Consider the following 16,465-nt stretch of genomic DNA (forward strand, 5'->3'; position numbering starts at 1 on the left):
ACAGGATGGAAAGCAATCTATGAATGAAGCACTCGGTCAGGATCACTGTGACACGGATCGATGCCAAGAGACTTCCCGGTTCCGATCCCCGAAGTGCGCCGTAATGTTGCATTGTTCGTGCCAAAGGTTCAAAATGTCGGATTTCTTTCGCCAAGACAAACACCCATAAAACCTTCCCGATGCTGGGGCAAAAACCTCTGCTCATCCCATCGATCTAGATTGCCAATTTCACAAGAGACACACGCACGATCGGATCGATTTTGAAACGTTGCTTTATTGACTGACATAATTTATATCACGAACTCAATTCGCTACATTAGCCGCGCGCTTGCTAAAGCCCAAAGATGCGCTGCATGTCTACTACTTTCGCCTACGGATCCTGCGAGACATCGGTCTCTGCTACGCCACGGTTTTTCTTTCCTTCGCCCCAGCTACAACACCTACCTCACGTTCGTTAGCTTCGTTACGTGCTGAAACATAAAAAAAGGTACGCTGGCGCTGCTAGCATGAAGCAACTTTCGCTCGCCGCACTATGACACTAAGTACGTGCTAGCTCTCGTTTTGGGGCTAGAACTAATTCAAACGCAACACACAATCCAATAAATAACACCGTCCTTAGGGGCTAGAATGAAATCACTAGTTAAGCGCACGGAAAAAACGGCAAGAGTGTGTGAGAGATAGAGAGAAAGAGAGAAAGAGAGAGGTTGAGAGATTGGGTTGGAGATACGAAACGAATGGTACGATTAGTCTATCCGCCTATTTTGCTAGCCTTCCCGGTTGGGGTTGCGACTTAAGAAACAAAAAAAAATTATACAACATTGTACAGAAACATCGCCAAGCTGTGCCATCAGCTGACACTGTGCGTAATACTGTTGGTTGTTTCACTTTCCCATCCGCCATCGCGGTCGTTTTAATTAGCCGGACACTCCGCGGACCAAGATCACCCCCTATGCGAGGGTTCGGAACAATCGAACGTGCACAAACGTGCACTGCATACGGCCTCCGATCGGCGGCGATCGGGTCAGTTGCACACACTGATCCACTCCTCGATTTCACAATCGTCACATTCCACGAAGCAACACCAGTGAAACTTGCAGTTGCACCGATCGACGCGTTTCTCGCGGATCAGATTGTACCCTCGGCCGCAGCACATCGAGGCGCAACCTTCGCTACCACTGCTCGTCCTGTTGCACCGCCGTCCGATCGTGCCTGCAAAATGGTAAAAAAAAAAGTGGGAAAGCCCGTCCAATTGAAGCGATTGAAATCGAAAGCTTCCAGAAAGGGCGGCTTACCGGGAATGTCCGAGATCTGGTCGCGCTCGCAGAAATTCGGCGATCTTTGGTAGTAGAAGAGCGCATTTTCCAGCTTCCGGTTTTGTGGACCGCCGATCTGTGTCCCGAGTGGGATAAACTGTTGTTCCCGAGGTTGACGCCTGGGTGGTCGCAGGTTGGGTACGTGCTTTCGCTTCTTTGGCTTGCGGTAGACGATCATCGGTGGCCCATTGCCTAGGTTTGACTGATCAACGAGGATCGCGCGACGGTACTGTTGCTTAAGGACACGCCCGACCACGCGGAAATCCGGTGCTGCCTTCCAGCATGTCTTCAGCTGACAGCTTCCGGACATACCGTGGCATTTGCACCTCACTTGCATGTTATTCGAGACAGCCTGAGGATGGAAAGGACATTAGTTTGCGAGCGTCTCTTATGACCAATGGACAACCTTCGAACTCACCCTTCGACCGGCACGGTTGTTGTGCAGGTTGATCTGTGACTGAATGTCGGCGCCTTTTTCGCGCGCGTCCAAAAACAACTCTGAAAATTCCACCCCGAACGCCATGTTGTGCGAACAGCCGCCCCATTTCCAGCGGCTCGCTTGTTTCGCTTTCATCTTGCGCAGGCTGTCGCCTTCCTCAAACACGCTGTTACTCTCGGCGATAGCGTCGAGAAAACGCAGCTTTTCCTTCTCCAGACTCTCGCGCAAGGACTTTGACATCCCGCGTCGGTTGACCGATGGATCACAGCCACACGAGATGAGACGTCCTTGGGCACAGGCTCGAGCTACGCTGTGGGTGACTCCTGCGGCTGCGATTGCGTAAGCGAACGCACTTTCACGATAGCCTGAAACGAGATCCAGGGGGTTGATGAGTAATTAGCGATGGAGAGCTCTAGCCTTTTTGTTGAAGCATCAATCGAAAAGCACGCTCTGTATTAAACGAAAATATGTCCACAGGAGACAAAAACCTTGCACCAAACACACACACACACAGAACGCGGTCCAATTCCAACCCTTCAAGAGGTAGCCCTTTCATTGTCGTTATCCCTGCGAGATTCGATGTGATCTGTTATGACTTATACCGATGTAAAGCGCTCGTTAGCCCAACCGAGGTTCGAGGTTTTGATTTAGCTCCGTTTCAGCCTTTTCCTCCGGTTCGATCTCCCCACCAGCAGGACCTCCCTTTGTGCCCTCCACGACTAGCGACTCCCCAAAAGGCACCCGGGAAACACCGAACTGGATGGACGTTTAAATTCATCGTTTCGCCTCAATCGTTTCGCTTGTCCCCACGCTGCAGCGATTCCTTCACGAATCGACGCGAAAAAGGCAGCCTCCGAAGAATTGGCAGCCCGCGACACCGCTCGCCCAGCAGACAGACAGACAAGATGTCGCATGATGCTCTCGGCTGGCCCTTCCCACACGTTTGGTCCCTTTTCGCTCGGCACAGACGGCCGTGGAAGGGGGGAGATGAAATCCGAAAACAATCAGCCAATAAATTTTCTTTCATTTGTATGGAAATTAAATTGAAAAGTGCTGCGAACGAGAGAGAGAGAGGGTGGAGGACTTGGGCGGCGCAGGGTTGGCTGGTGATTTTTGAATTATTTATTACAACCTGCCAGCGGAACTGAAGTTGATAGGAGGGAATTTGCACGGGTTGCATCCGGCGGCGTTCCATTCGTTACGTCGCGCTTTCCAGGCCACGTTTCTGGTGCGGGTGAGATGAGAGTGAAGCAAGCAAGAAAAAAAAAAGAAGAGGACGAGCGCAAACATCGATCGCCTTGGGACTTCCCTCAAAAGGGCTCGCTGGGAAACCCGCGCCTAGAATTTGTGCGATCGTCCGGTACGTTCAATCAAATTAATAACACCATCGTGAGCGTTTTCTGTCGAGCGTGGCGTCGGCAAAGTGTCAATCGCCCGGGGCTCGCAGTCAGTTAGAAGCAGTAGAGAGCTACCGGCAAACTAGGCACATTGTATGATAAAGTTGCTGCCCGCGTTGATGCATCCTGCACTGAACTCACCACCACCCGGGGCACAGAGCCACCAGACAATGCTAGCGGCCCTTCAGGCGGTCGCCGTGCACGCTGCCGGATTGTAAATAAATGACATTTTGTGTGTGTGGTTTTGAATACGGACGCGAGCGCACATAAATAAGGCCACTGGCAGGATTGCCCTCCGGAACCAGCAGCCGGAGGGCTCGCATATTGTGGAGAGGTATCAGATTTGATTTGATCTGATCGTGTAGTTGGGTGAATTTATTTGCTTTGTTAACGGGCCACTTCGCGTCGGCTTCAGGCTGCAGGCTTCGAGGCGTACAATCACGGGATAACTTCTACCCGACGATCGCCCTATTCGCCCTTTTCGCTGGAGCCGTGTCATCCACGTTCGATCCTCGATCCTGATGCGGCTCGCTGGCGAACGGGTTACCTGCCACTGACAGCACCGTCGCAATTTACCATCGCACGAGTGTTGACAATGAGCAATGAAAATGCTTCCGACGATAAGGCTCCCTTCGGTCGGGATGATCGCGACCGTCGATCGAGTGGATTGAAGGGACATTCTTCACATTCAGCACCGATACAGCCGTGTGCACGAGCAATCGCGGGTGATGCAATTGGGTGCATTTTTCGGGCAGTTTTCCACTGATTTTGTTGGCGCTGATTTGCGTTTCAAGTACATCGAGGATCAAGCACGTAAAGTCCCACACAAGCCCAGACATTATCGTTAATAATGCGGCTCTAATAACGCGCTGCACACTCTCAACCCTTGCGGCACTAATCGCGGGTCCCTTATCCTATCATATCGTGGTAGCAAATTGCGTCATTTCGTTTGTGCAAACATCGATACCAAAAAGACCCTCGACGGTCCGTCATTACGGCGGCCTGCTTTGTGGCGATCGCGAGACCACTGATCGAGAGCACGTCCCCTCGAGGGATCCGCCCAGGATCAACGTGTGAACGGGTGGCCCAAAGAAGGACGCCAGCCGGTAACTTTCTCCCCAGCCCAGTTGCCGGAGGGTGAAAATGTAAAAATAATCGATCATATCTTGCACACGCCACGTTCGGAAAATGGCTCGAATGATCTCGGGCTCGAACTCACTCGCGCGCGCGCGCGCGCCAGCCATCATTACTCGTGGGTGTGAGAGATCGAAATCGACTCCATAACGGTAATCGCAACGGACCGCAACGATAGGGGTGTAAGGGGGTTGTTCTGCACACGCGCCCGCAAACTAACCCCCCACCCATGCATAGGGGTAGGAAATCGACGCCCGGATCGGACGGTCGGATTGGAAGTCAATCAAGGCAAATTATTATTGATTTTAATGATTCCGCTTAGAGCGCATTAAAGCTTGCCGCGGCTTTTTGCGGCCGATTCTGGCTGCAAGAGTGTGGCGTGTTGCGAAAGACCACCGGAAGCGTTTCAATTAGCTCAATACCCGGGTCGAGCGTTGTTTTTCCTTCTCTCTCTCTCTCGTGTACGTTGGTCATGCACACACAGCTCCCGGCGTTCGGCAAAAGGGGTGGAATGCAATAACGGTGGCCCGTTGGGTGGAAACGGTGGAAAAACAAACAGTAAGCGAAATTAGTGCTAATATCCTACAGGCGTGGGTTCGGTTGGGTAATAATTCACTCACACAATTATGTCGGTTCGCTTCAACAATCGCACACATTCGGGCTTTATCTTCTCGTGTCCAAAAAAAAAACGGTGCAACCTGCAGCACGCCATGCCGCGGAAGGACGAATCCTGCTGACGGATGGCTGTATTAGCTGGCAGGGGAAACATGCTTCCACGTGGTTATAAATATTACCAGCACCCGTTGCGTCATCCACATCAAAGGAAGTGGAATCAGTTGGTAAGTGCATTCAAATGTATTCAACCCCCATCTGTCGTTCGTCCACGGTCCAGGACAACCCTCGTTTCGGCTCATTGTTTTCCACGAGTAGATCCTCGAGCCTGCTGGCCGGCTTCAACAGGGCTTCCTGCTTCGGCGACCTTTAAATCAATCGATCGATCAGCGCCCAAACGCGGGCGGTTTGGTTTATTGCAACACACTTCAACCCCATTTGACGAATGGCCGTAACCGCGACCACGATTGATCGATCGATCGATCGATTGCGATGCAAAGAAGGAGAAAATGCCTCACAACCCAGGCTGCATAAATTGGCCTCCCCAGTGGATGGAGACGAAATGTCACGTGGTGGCCCGCGGAAAATCGCGAACCCAGCAAGAACACAAACAAGCCTTTCTGCAAGTCCCCGACCCGGGATTCGGTGGCTACACTTTGACATATGTACACGTCATGACAAATTATGTTCTTCGCGTGTTTAAATTTGCCTTTCGGGGTTGTCCCTCGGCCGGAGATCCGCGACATGATGATGTGTCATTTACATACACACACACACGTGGGCATCCCGCAAGGAGGCGCGGCATTTACATCAATTTATATTTCGATTTTGATGTTTCATTTCACCCATCCATCCATCCATCCATCTCGGGCGAACTCCGGTGAGGCTCCGTTCCGAGTTGTCAACTGGCAGCGCTTTGTCCGGCGGTTGAAGGATTGATTGCCCGCTCAGTTTGACGATTGAATGAGATGCACACCGGGGTTGGTGTGGCGCGCGCGTGGAGAACGAAGACCACCATCGGGTCGACATGACGAACCGGCGGTTGACAATTGAATGGAAATGGACCTGGGCTAAGACCTCGCAGCCTGCCAGGTAGTTGCAGGACAGCCCGTGTGCGCTTCTCCAAAGAGCAACCGTCAATCTGCGCGCCTCGGAACATCGGAAGTGCCCTTAAGCGGGACCAAACACTGGCACTGGCGAAAGGTGGAAAGTGATAGTGAACCGTTCTGGTAGCGCGTCACGAGGTCTTGTGTAACACTAAACCTTCTCAATGGACGAGTACGCGTGTAATCCGCTTCCAGCATGCCGATAAAGCTGTGTTCGAGATTTCAATTAAATGGACCAAAAATCCCTCGCAGTCTGGGAGACATCTTCGTTCCCGTTTCTCGAGGCTTCTCGAACCAGCACCTCCACCCTCGGTATTCGATGCCAAACCCTCTCATTCGTCACCTTTTGTCGTCGATCGTTGTCACACCGGCAGAACACCCAACGCGTGCGCCCTGTGCCAACGGAAGAAAAAAAAAAGGGAAACGAACCGAACCGTGTGGGTCCTCGGGCGTGGAAAGGGCCGAACGAATTACTGACGCTCATCCCGTCATTGTGGCAAGAGCTATGCTAATGAGTCGGCGGACCCCGGGGCGAAGTCTTCGGTGCATAAAGCGACACCTCATGCTCATGGCTACAGGGAGGAAGCTTTAATTTACCATAAATTTTCCAATTTTTATGTCCCGAAGCCGGCCCGCAAATGCCCCGTCACAGGAGATGCTGGTTGCGCTCCTTTGTTGAGTCCGGTCACCGATGGCACACCCGGGGAAATGTCCGTTTTTCCCGGCGTAAGAAGCCGAGAGAATGACACACAAACACACGCATCCATTCGGATTGGTAGCATTAGGGAAAATTATGACCCATAAGCCCGTTGGTCACGCTTTTGAGGGTCGGGTCGCTTAGGATCCGATCTCCTTCGATCGAGCGTCGTGTGCGTCCTTCCGTGTGTGTCTGTGTGTGTGTTTATCTCCTGCCGTGCGTGAAGCCGCCATGATCGCTTGCTTGCGTGGAAAAGAGCGAAATCTTACCTCGTTTCAGCATGCTCGATGTGTGCGGATTGCGGCTTTTGGTGCTGAGTGACGAACAATTCCAGCGGTGCCACTGGAACTGATGCTGGCATTCGCGCACTCCCAACTCCAACCCTTCAATGGCGGCCGCTGTGACGTCACTGGCACGGTAGCACAGCTCCAGCTGGTTCCGGGTTAGCCCCGGTACCGTACGGCACGTCGCCCGGACATCCGGAAGACTCTGTGCTCTGTGGAAGAGAAAAAAGAGTGAGAGAGTGAGAGAGAGAGAATGAGAGAGAGAGAATGTACGTCAACACCGCACACACGGGAGCCACCGAGAAGGGACAGAGACGACTGGGTGGCAGCGAAATGGCTGCTAATTTGGGATCGTTAACTTAATGGGAGCCAATTAATACGTGGCAGATAAATTATGCATCCTGCCGTCCGTTGCGCGTAGGATTGTTGCCGTGTCCGCACACGGCTGCAATCGCTCGCAAAAGCTGTCAGAGGTCCCCCATTCGAGCTGCCACCCGAGGATCAAGCATCGGCCGGAGCATCCCGGAGTCGTTTTATTGGCTGCAAAATGCTGCACCTAAGTCAGCGGGCCAGCCGTCCCATTAATAATGGTGTGTGCGGTCGGGTGTGCATGTTTTTCGCCCCCCTTCCGAGGTTCACTTCCGAGGTTTTCGAGCGCTTTCTCGGTGGGTCGGGAAATTTTCGGGGGAAGAATTAATTTTATCAATTAGCGACAGCGATGCAGTCGCGATGCAGTGCGCATTAATCCGAGCCTAATTGGTGTCAACGGGTGAGTTATGAGTTAATCATGCTCGAGTCCGAGGAAACGAGGTACTTCTTTTTTTCACTTCGTTTGTTTTTCTTTGCTTTGCTTTATCCTGTGTGGAGCCCCGTCGAACGAACGCAAGATGGAAGCTGGCCGATACCGAGCGAGAGACTATTTGGTCGGAAAATATTTGCCATCCATCGGAATGCGCTGCCAATTCGCTTGCAAAAACGTTCGCCACACACACAAAAAAACGAAACCAACGGTCATATCGGTTATTAATGTCGACCGGTTAAACATTCATCTCGTCCAAGCGATTCGGAACCGATCTCAGGGGCATTCTTCTGCGACGTTTCCCACCGCTGACGGTAGGGACAATACCAAGCCACCGTTTCCCACCGAGACGTCCTGAAACCCGGCAGATGATCCTGGGAACAGGACCCAGGACGCTTTGTTGTGCGGCTCCTCGTGGAGGCATTCATCATAATTGCTACCGTGTCCGCGTTCGCTCGGCACTAGATTCCGCTGGGCGAACGCTTGCGAGAACCACAACCAAAGTGCATGCCGGTCCAGCCCAGCCGGTTAGGTAAATATGAGCCCTTTAAATCGATGTCGAAAGCCCTTCGGTGCGGCAAAAAACAAGGGCAAAGTTGCGGTGTGCAGTCGCGCACTGTACACCAATCGAAAGGACGATCCCTCGGCTCGGTGTTTGGGGGCCGTGAGAACTTTTAAAGATATTTTTCAATCCCCGTTCCATCGTGTCCACCAGGCTCTCGCTTGAAGCTCTCGGGAACACAGGGAAGATCGTTTGCGCTAGCGAATCAACGCGCGAGAAAGAAACCCCGATCCCGTCTTATCGCGAACGGGAGAGAAGAAAGCCCGCGACGAAGCCCAATAAAACCAAATGTTTGGCATTCCTGTCAGCGATGGGACCACGGCTGACGATGGTCATCTGCAGCGCCGAGAGGGCATTAGAAGGGTCGCTCGATCCGATCGGTGGGTCTGAGCGCAAAAATAGAGTTATTTGAGCAATGATCTGCACCACCAGCGGAATGATCTCGAGGCGAAGCGACTGAACCGACTACGAAAACGGGGGCCGCCGTTGTGATAGCGAAAAAGCTCGCACATACTAGGACGAGTGCGAGTGCAGTTCCCGTGCAGCGTGCCGGATTCCTGCGGCTCCAGGGCCACCGCAACGCAATTAGTCATCTCGCACTCGAAGCGCAAAGCGCATTCCACCGGGAACGGCGCGTCCACGAGCAGGCGCTCGCGCATTCACCAGAAGCCAATGCACTTTCGTAATGCTGCTTTCCATTCGCCCAGGGACCTTGTGTTACTTTATTTTTTTTTTTTGGCCCGCTGGCGATTAAATGCGAACCCCGGGGGAAAATAATCACTCCATTAAGGAATGCATGGTTGCCTGCCGCTCGCGGGTGCCTGCTGATGAAACTTTATACTAATTTGCGATCGCCGGTTACCGGGCGAAAAATGCATCCCTTTTTGCTGCTCGCGCGGCTCAGCACCCGCTGCAAGAATGTGCGGTATTTGGGAGGGTGTTTGTGTGCGCAGGACGCGAACCCGCACTGAGGCGACAGGATAAGAAAATTATCTCGCACTGCGTCCTAGAGCCACACGGCAAAGCGCAACGAAACGGCAGGGAAAATTAATTTAAATCACCACCACGCACCACGGTGAGGTTGGAATTTCGGAGCCACGCCAACGAAACATTCGGCTGGACAAATTTTGTAACGCATGGGAACAAGCGCGAAACAGATTTCTCAAATAGCCCCGTTCCGTGAGGTTGGTTGGAATGCGCAAGGCAGGACACTGCGTCGAAATGTGTGGCGCGTCCGAAAAGGGCCGAATCATGAATGACCCCCAGAATCGAACCAACTGATGGCCGGTGATTGATGGCCAACGGGGACGGGGTTGCGAAACGCGCAGGGGTCGAAGGGGTCGTTCGAGGGGTCGAAAAAAAAAAGCTACCCCTGCCCTACTGTATCGAATGTCACCCCGAGTCCGATTGCCGTCATTAATCCCTTCAGATCACTGCCCAAAAACGGCTCATTGCCAGTCGTCATCGGGTTTTTGGCCTGTCGCTGTCGCTTAATCTGCGATCTCGATCTTGATCTCTTTGGCTCCTCTGGCCGGTTCGCTCGCTTCACCAGATCCTTCCTCAGGCAGGATCACGAGAGCGAAAGATCGATATCGTTCAACTCGGGCCGGATGCCGAAGCCGGAGATGTCACAATACGATGCAAAATCATGGCCGGGCCACAGAGCGGGTTCGATTCCGGCAGCTGATGCGCAACGATGCGCGGCTGCATTTTGTGAATGGAAACTGGACCGGAGATGCAGGTCAGCCCTCGGGGGCCACACTTTGGGCGGATATAAATCCTTTTTTAGGCTGTGCGGAAGCCCGCACTCCGGGAGATAAGCGCATCCCGGAACCCCGGTGTTTGTTTAGTGTTTTGTTTGCGTCGCGTTCTCATTTATCCCGAGGGCTTTCGCTTCGGTAGGGCGCGTTCTTCCTCCTCTGCCGGCTCTTATCGTGGTGGATCGATCTTGTGGGAACCGTCCTTTGGCCCTTCTGGTGGCGGTGCGAAACTGCATGCGAGCGAGCTAGCTGACAAGATAAATTCCTTCTTGACTTGGGCATGCTTGCCGTGGAAGCCAGCCGGCGAGTGGCGTGCGCGAACAGAGAGTAATGCGTAAATTTGTATTCATTCCGAGCGCTCGCCTTTATCGGATCACTTTTTACCGACAGTCCGGGGATGCGGATCTACAGCCGAGAGCCCATCCATCCATCCAGCGGTTCTGGGAGCGCACTTTATTATTTTCGTAACAGTTTGGTAAATGTTTTACAGCGCGCATAATGCTGATTTACGGGCCGTGGGGTGAAGTTTGCTCGCGTCATCCCTGGCGCCCTGGACGTCCTGCCCGCGATGGAAGGGACCTGTTTTGGCGCAGCTATGGTTAGCGCTCCGTTTTTGGCAAGCATTCAAGCATTGAGTGACTGATAAATCTTGATTAATACCTTCTCGGTTGGCGCTGGCACCGACGATCTGTGGTGTGGCTCAAGCTGCTGATGCAGTTTTTGAAAACAAACAAATTTAGAAACTTGACGCCACGTCGAATGGGGCAGCTTTTTTGGAATCACGTTTTCCCTGGAATGGGGTCAGCGGTAGAAGAATTTGTGGGCCATATATCGTCGAACGTCAGAGCACGAGGACGGTCAGTTACGTTTAGGGCCATGCATCAGTGTATTCGGGAGTTTCTAAGGCGCTTATTGGAGCAATTCTTCCGATTGGGAAGAGATTGAACTTGCCTCAAATGATGCACGGTTTATTTTTAGTAGATTTCCCCGATAAAGCCTTTTATCGGTGTTACAAATGAGTCACCTGAGTTTAACATCACTATTCACGAGGGTCTTACCTTTGCAGTGCGATTAGAAACACCCACGGTAAAAGCATCCGCATCGCACCGAAACTCCTTTTCCCCATTGGTTGGCCTCCGTCGCGGGCCATCGTTGCGTGTTGTTTGCGAAAGGATGCACCCGATGCACGTTGCAGCACGGTATGCAGTTCAGTGTCAGCGCGTTCGCTTGCTTAATCCATTGCGTACCGGTTCCGATCGATCCGTCACCTTGCAATCGCATCTCAACCGCACGCGTTTGGGGTCTGTGTTTTTTTTTCCTTTGTCTTCTTCCAACCTCGAGGACACTCGCTGGCCCAATCTCACCCCACTGGGCAGGATAACGTGGCACTCACACCCTCCACCCAACCACCCTTAAGGTCACTCGGCACTGGGGATGCAAATGCGAGCCTTTCACACTTTGAACAGGATCTCGCGAAACTAACCGTGGGCTCAGAGGCTTCCTTTTTCGTACACAACACACGAGGTCCTTCCACGAGTCACAAACGTCACGAAAGACTTCTTCACAATCGATGGGGTGCCAACTTTTCGTCGTCCACAGGACGACAATCACACGTAACTGATGATGGTGTAAGCGGTAGTTCGTCTGCGATCTTCTCCCGGCGGTATCGACACGCGGTTTTCTCTCGGGAGGGCTCGGAATTTGTCGATTTGCAGCCGTTCCGGGTTTGAGGCCACTAAAATCACCACACCCGTCGGCCGGTGGTCCTTCCGATTGGTCGAACGAGACCCTGGCTTTTGGCACCTCAATGGGCCCTGATCCTGCTGGCACGGGGAACTCACGCGTTTGGGCTCTTTCTCGCACGCACACGCACCACTACGGTTGGTCTTGTTTTTCTTCGATTTCCCTTCCGTTCGGTCGAGTTGTGCGTTTCTCCAGATGCGCTTTTACGCTTCCAGCCCGGGCTGATAGACAAACGGGCTCGTCGTCTATTGAACGATTCGGCTCGCTTGAGATCGTTCTCGGTGGGCGATGGATCGCTCGGAATTTGGGAAAATTCAACCACTCGTTGTGCACATCACATCACTTGAGAATATTTTTGACACTTTTGACCTATCGTACACTCGTCACAGGCTCGATTAAAGACACATTTTGTGCACTAGCTATAGCACTACCGCATCACAACACCACGTCCTCGCTCGCCAACACAAGCTCGTTTTCTACCTCGCGTAAAAGACCACAAACAAACCAAGGCAAGATCGCGATGCCGAACAGCGCCAGTCAAACTCGGATGGGGCCGTGCGCGCGCGAAATGAAACGCTAGTTCTCGCTAGGTCCCGTGCGATCCCGCGGAGCTTTTCGGAGCTTCAGCAACCGCGCACGACCGTCGATGGTGAGTGCCGCGGTCGCGACCCGCGGTAGCAATAGACACCAACACCAGCCCAAAACGCAACCGCTCAGCTATTGGGGGGAAGGTCGCTCACGCTGGAGCACGGTTGAGTTCATTTCTCGTGCGTCCGGCGGTGGGGCGAACAGGCTAGTTCAGGAATTCGGAATTGAACTTTGTCGAAGACCCCGTTTTGCTCAGGTTTGCTGGCCTCAACTCAGGCCGGGCGGCGATGAGTCGTTGATGAGATTTCGAGCTGGCAACGCGCGGTGACGCGTCAAACGATGACGAACCCTTTCGGTGGCGTTAAATTAAGCTTCACGTGAGCTTCGCGCTTCTCGCTATGCCTATGCTATGTTTCTTTGCGCTTCATCGCGCGCGTGAAACTAACCGCAAATTGAAAATCTTGAGCGAAAAACGAAATGATGTGTTTTTAGAGGGAATGTGCGTGTGTGTTTTTCCCCCCGGTCTTTCTTGCTTCCTTTCTGCTTTTCGTACAGGGACACAGACACACGCACGAACGAACGAACGAACGAACGAACAGCACGAAACGGAAGGCGCGGCTTCCACGCCGGAGACTCGCAGGACGACAACTGAATGAGCGCGTAAATCTCGCCCAGTACACGACCGATTTTTATGTGTCTTTCGAGCATTGATTTTGACGTGGCGTCCGTCCGCCTCCTGCAACATTCACCCCAGCCAGGATATACGGACCACGGACAGACATACACGCACACACACACGTGCGACCGCGACATGCGATGACAACATTGTTGTGCGGACGCGCACCCTACGCCACTGCGCAAGGGCATTCGCGGGGTTTCCGTTTCGGTTGCATTGTTCGCGCGATCTTGCTCTAGCGTAGGGTCCTTTTTATCTCGCGCGTGGGGCGCGCATGTATTTGCGGTTGGCCGGAAGCTGGAAAAGGAGAAATGAGAAAAAAAAAAGACACGGAGCCAACACACCTGAACAGCCGATGAGCCCGTTCCACGGCAGGAAGTGGGTGCGGTCCTCGATGGGTTTCGTTTTTCCGGGTTCGCGTGGTGAAATAGGATGCAAGCGTTCGGTGAAGGGTTGGTTGCTTGAATAGGATGCTACTTTGATACCCCGAACGTAATCAAACGTAATGAAGATGATATCGCTTTATATCGTATTCATGTTTTCCCGCTGCAAGGGACAATAATTGCCCTCAATGGCCAAGTGTGCTTGAATCGCTACTTGACTTCGACCCGTTAGCATATTACTCACCGGAACCGATGTGGGGTGTATCGCAACATAACACATAATGGCCACGCAAACATGGGAATCAAACTACAAAACGCCAAAAGCCCTCGGCAGCTCGGTGAGCTCGAATTCGCTGCGCGACAACTTCCGGTCCGCAATAATAATGGCCAGCATGGGGTGGCACACACACACACACACGCGTGTGTGCGCGTGACCCGTTTCGCTCTCTTCCCACTCGAGTGTGATTGTCACCCGAAAATCCCCATCGGATAAAAAAAAAATAAATCTCGGAACCCCGTTTTTCCCGGCTTGCAGCAGCGAATCCACAGTTCACACAAGGTGAATTATGCATCCGTAACCCCGCGACACACACACACACGACGATGGGTCAATTAGGTCTGGTCGATGGCATTGCAGGGTTGCGTTTTCCCTCAGCCGAACACTGCACCACCGCTCGTGCTGGAAGGATAACGCGTACGTTTTCCACGCGCTTCGTTGCGCTTCATCGACCACAGCACGAGCATGTCCGCGTTTGCTCGCGCGATGCGCCCGTTGACATGAAAATTAGTGTTTAACATTATGATTAACCGGCCCGTTGTGGACGGACGAAACGAGGGACGATGCGAAAAAACACAAACACAACCACCGGTGCCCTTTTCGGTGGGCAAATGGTGCATGCTGAGCTGGGACAAATAAAAACACACACGCAACCGGATCGTTGCAGCCGCGGTGACAAATGACACAGGATGCGTGCGTCCCCGGGGCCGGTGGATTATTGCGAGCCCTTTTTGCCAGCGGCCAAGAGGTGGATAAATTACATTCCCACCGTGCAAACCCTCTTTTGATATGCAAATTGGCTGCGGTGCTGCTTCCGAGCCCTTGTCCTTCTGTTTCGCTGAAGCCAAAAGCGCCGAAACCTGCCAACCAGCGACTGATCCTAGATAAACATCAGCCGATCCGGTGCATTAACGGTTGACGCGGTGCGGCAGGACGTTTCGCGCGGGTTCAGCTGCGGCCCGTTACAAAGTAAAAATAATTATCCTTAAATTGTTTCATCTCGCCTTGTCCGCCCGCCCGCTCGCGCAAATCTCGGCACTCGGCGCCTTTGCGTTGCGTTTTTCGGCCCGTTTTTCCGAGAATCAATTTTCGTTCCCCCATTTGGGTCCGGGGTTTTGCGGCCTGCACGATGCTATCGGCCATCTCGGGCTCGATCCTTTGGCTTGGTGCCTTTGGTTTGGAGATGCGTGCTTTTTTTTCTTCTTCTTGCTTTGATTTTTGTTCCACCCGTGATGGCTTCCCTGGACGAGGGAAGTCCTCGGTGTCCAATCCCGAGCCCGGCGATGACGATGGTATTTTTCCGCGTGCCCGGTTCCACCACCCTGGTGCGACCCTAAAAGGGCAGCAAACAGTAAAAAAAAGAGGCGAAAGAACACCACATCGTATGCTGTAATTTGTGTAGCATCTTTAATTTGCTGTTTCAACATATTTTCACCAAAGCTGCTTCCTTGCGTCACTCTTCGGGTTTACGGTGTCGATGTCTCGCTGTCCTCGTTCTTCTATCATTCGTTCTCGTCTTTCTCTCAATGCTCTCGTTTTCGCTCGCACATCTTCCCGATGGACGACCATGGTGGCCATGCCGTTTCAAAGAAAAGCGGTTCCAGCTCCACAAAGCACCACTGCCCGGTCGGATCCTTCCGAATTAAATCACACGCCTCCTTTCCACCATTTTCCATCCCCTAGCGAGCCCATCTGGGGAGAGCGAGCAAGCGAGAAAGCAAGCACCATCAAGGTGGTGGTAATATTTCTTCAAAACATCCTCCACCCCGTGAAGGCGAACGTTCGTCCGTATGGCTTGCCGGCGCTGGCCAGCTGCCCCGAAGGGTCCGAAAAGCTTCTCGCAAAACCGCAATCATCGATCGGCAGGATCGACCAAAATGGCTGCCGAGGAAGGCTTGCCTGGACGCAACCGAGCGGAATGATAATAAAACACCCGAACGGGCCGGGGCGTAGATAATTTATTTCTCATAAACAATCAATGCACCGAAACGCGCGTTGCATCGCCACAAAATGCCAGCGTGCGTATCGAACGTGACGGGGATGCGGATGAGGGATCGGGCTAGCGGGCTGGTTGAAAGGTGAAGGATTAAAGCCCTGGTCCTGAGGCCAACGAGCGGTGCGATGGCACATTCCTTTGCGGTCGGGCTGGCGGCCCTCGCGTTCCTTCGCATGCGATGCGATGCACCGAGAGGGTCTGCGAAATGCATCGCCACAGGCAGGCGAAGGTGTGAGATATGCTGTGGAATTCTTGCACCCTTATGGCGAATAATTCAATCGACGCCACGGACCACCGGCGTCGCTCGATGGAAGGGATGCAATCGAAGCCGAAAGGGTTATTTATGCCAAGGCGAATAAGGCGAAAAACAGGCAATGGTGGCTTATCAGATTCACGCAGATAGCTTAATGAGACAAATGACTTGATGAGTGCGTTGATTGCGAAAGAAAACCATTTTTTTTTGCTGGGTCGGCTTTAAGTCCCTCTTGTCACAGTGGCTCTCAAGCAGCCTCTTTCAAAGGGAGAGTTTCAAAGAATAATTATATATCCACAACATTAACCATGCTTTCAGCTTTGATGTAATTTACATGCGAATAAATAATTGAGAATGAAGTAGGAGTTATTTGAAGTTGCCTTCAAGAAGGATACATGTTGAATAATGCAAAATTGCTTTAGACTCCGGAAACATCGACGTTATCC

The 16,465-nt window shown here is 52.6% G+C and overlaps 1 protein-coding gene across 1 annotated transcript; it reads right to left on the bottom strand.

Annotated features, from left to right (window-relative positions):
• Positions 1–1,021: 1,021 nt before the first annotated feature.
• LOC128723022 (protein Wnt-10a) lies at positions 1,022–11,205 on the bottom strand. The gene is made up of 5 exons (XM_053816724.1): positions 11,162–11,205; positions 6,968–7,194; positions 1,732–2,117; positions 1,293–1,665; positions 1,022–1,209 (listed from the first exon to the last, which is right to left on the bottom strand). The coding sequence occupies exons 1-5, from the start codon at positions 11,203–11,205 to the stop codon at positions 1,022–1,024; spliced, it is 1,218 nt and encodes a 405-aa protein (XP_053672699.1).
• Positions 11,206–16,465: the final 5,260 nt, after the last annotated feature.

The sequence above is a fragment of the Anopheles nili genome, chromosome 3 (assembly GCF_943737925.1).
Source record: "Anopheles nili chromosome 3, idAnoNiliSN_F5_01, whole genome shotgun sequence".
In the NCBI taxonomy this organism is placed as follows: domain Eukaryota; kingdom Metazoa; phylum Arthropoda; class Insecta; order Diptera; family Culicidae; genus Anopheles; species Anopheles nili.

What these genes read in the sequence shown, in the direction of transcription:
- LOC128723022 (XM_053816724.1), bottom strand. Translation starts at nt 11,205, where the DNA reads ATGCGGATGCTTTTACCGTGGGTGTTTCTAATCGCACTGCAAAG. An exon ending in TTTCTAATCGCACTGCAAAG is followed by an intron (nt 7,195 to 11,161) that starts GTAAGACCCTCG and finishes TCTCTTCCACAG; the next exon opens with AGCACAGAGTCTTCCGGATG. An exon ending in ATCGAGCATGCTGAAACGAG is followed by an intron (nt 2,118 to 6,967) that starts GTAAGATTTCGC and finishes ATCTCGTTTCAG; the next exon opens with GCTATCGTGAAAGTGCGTTC.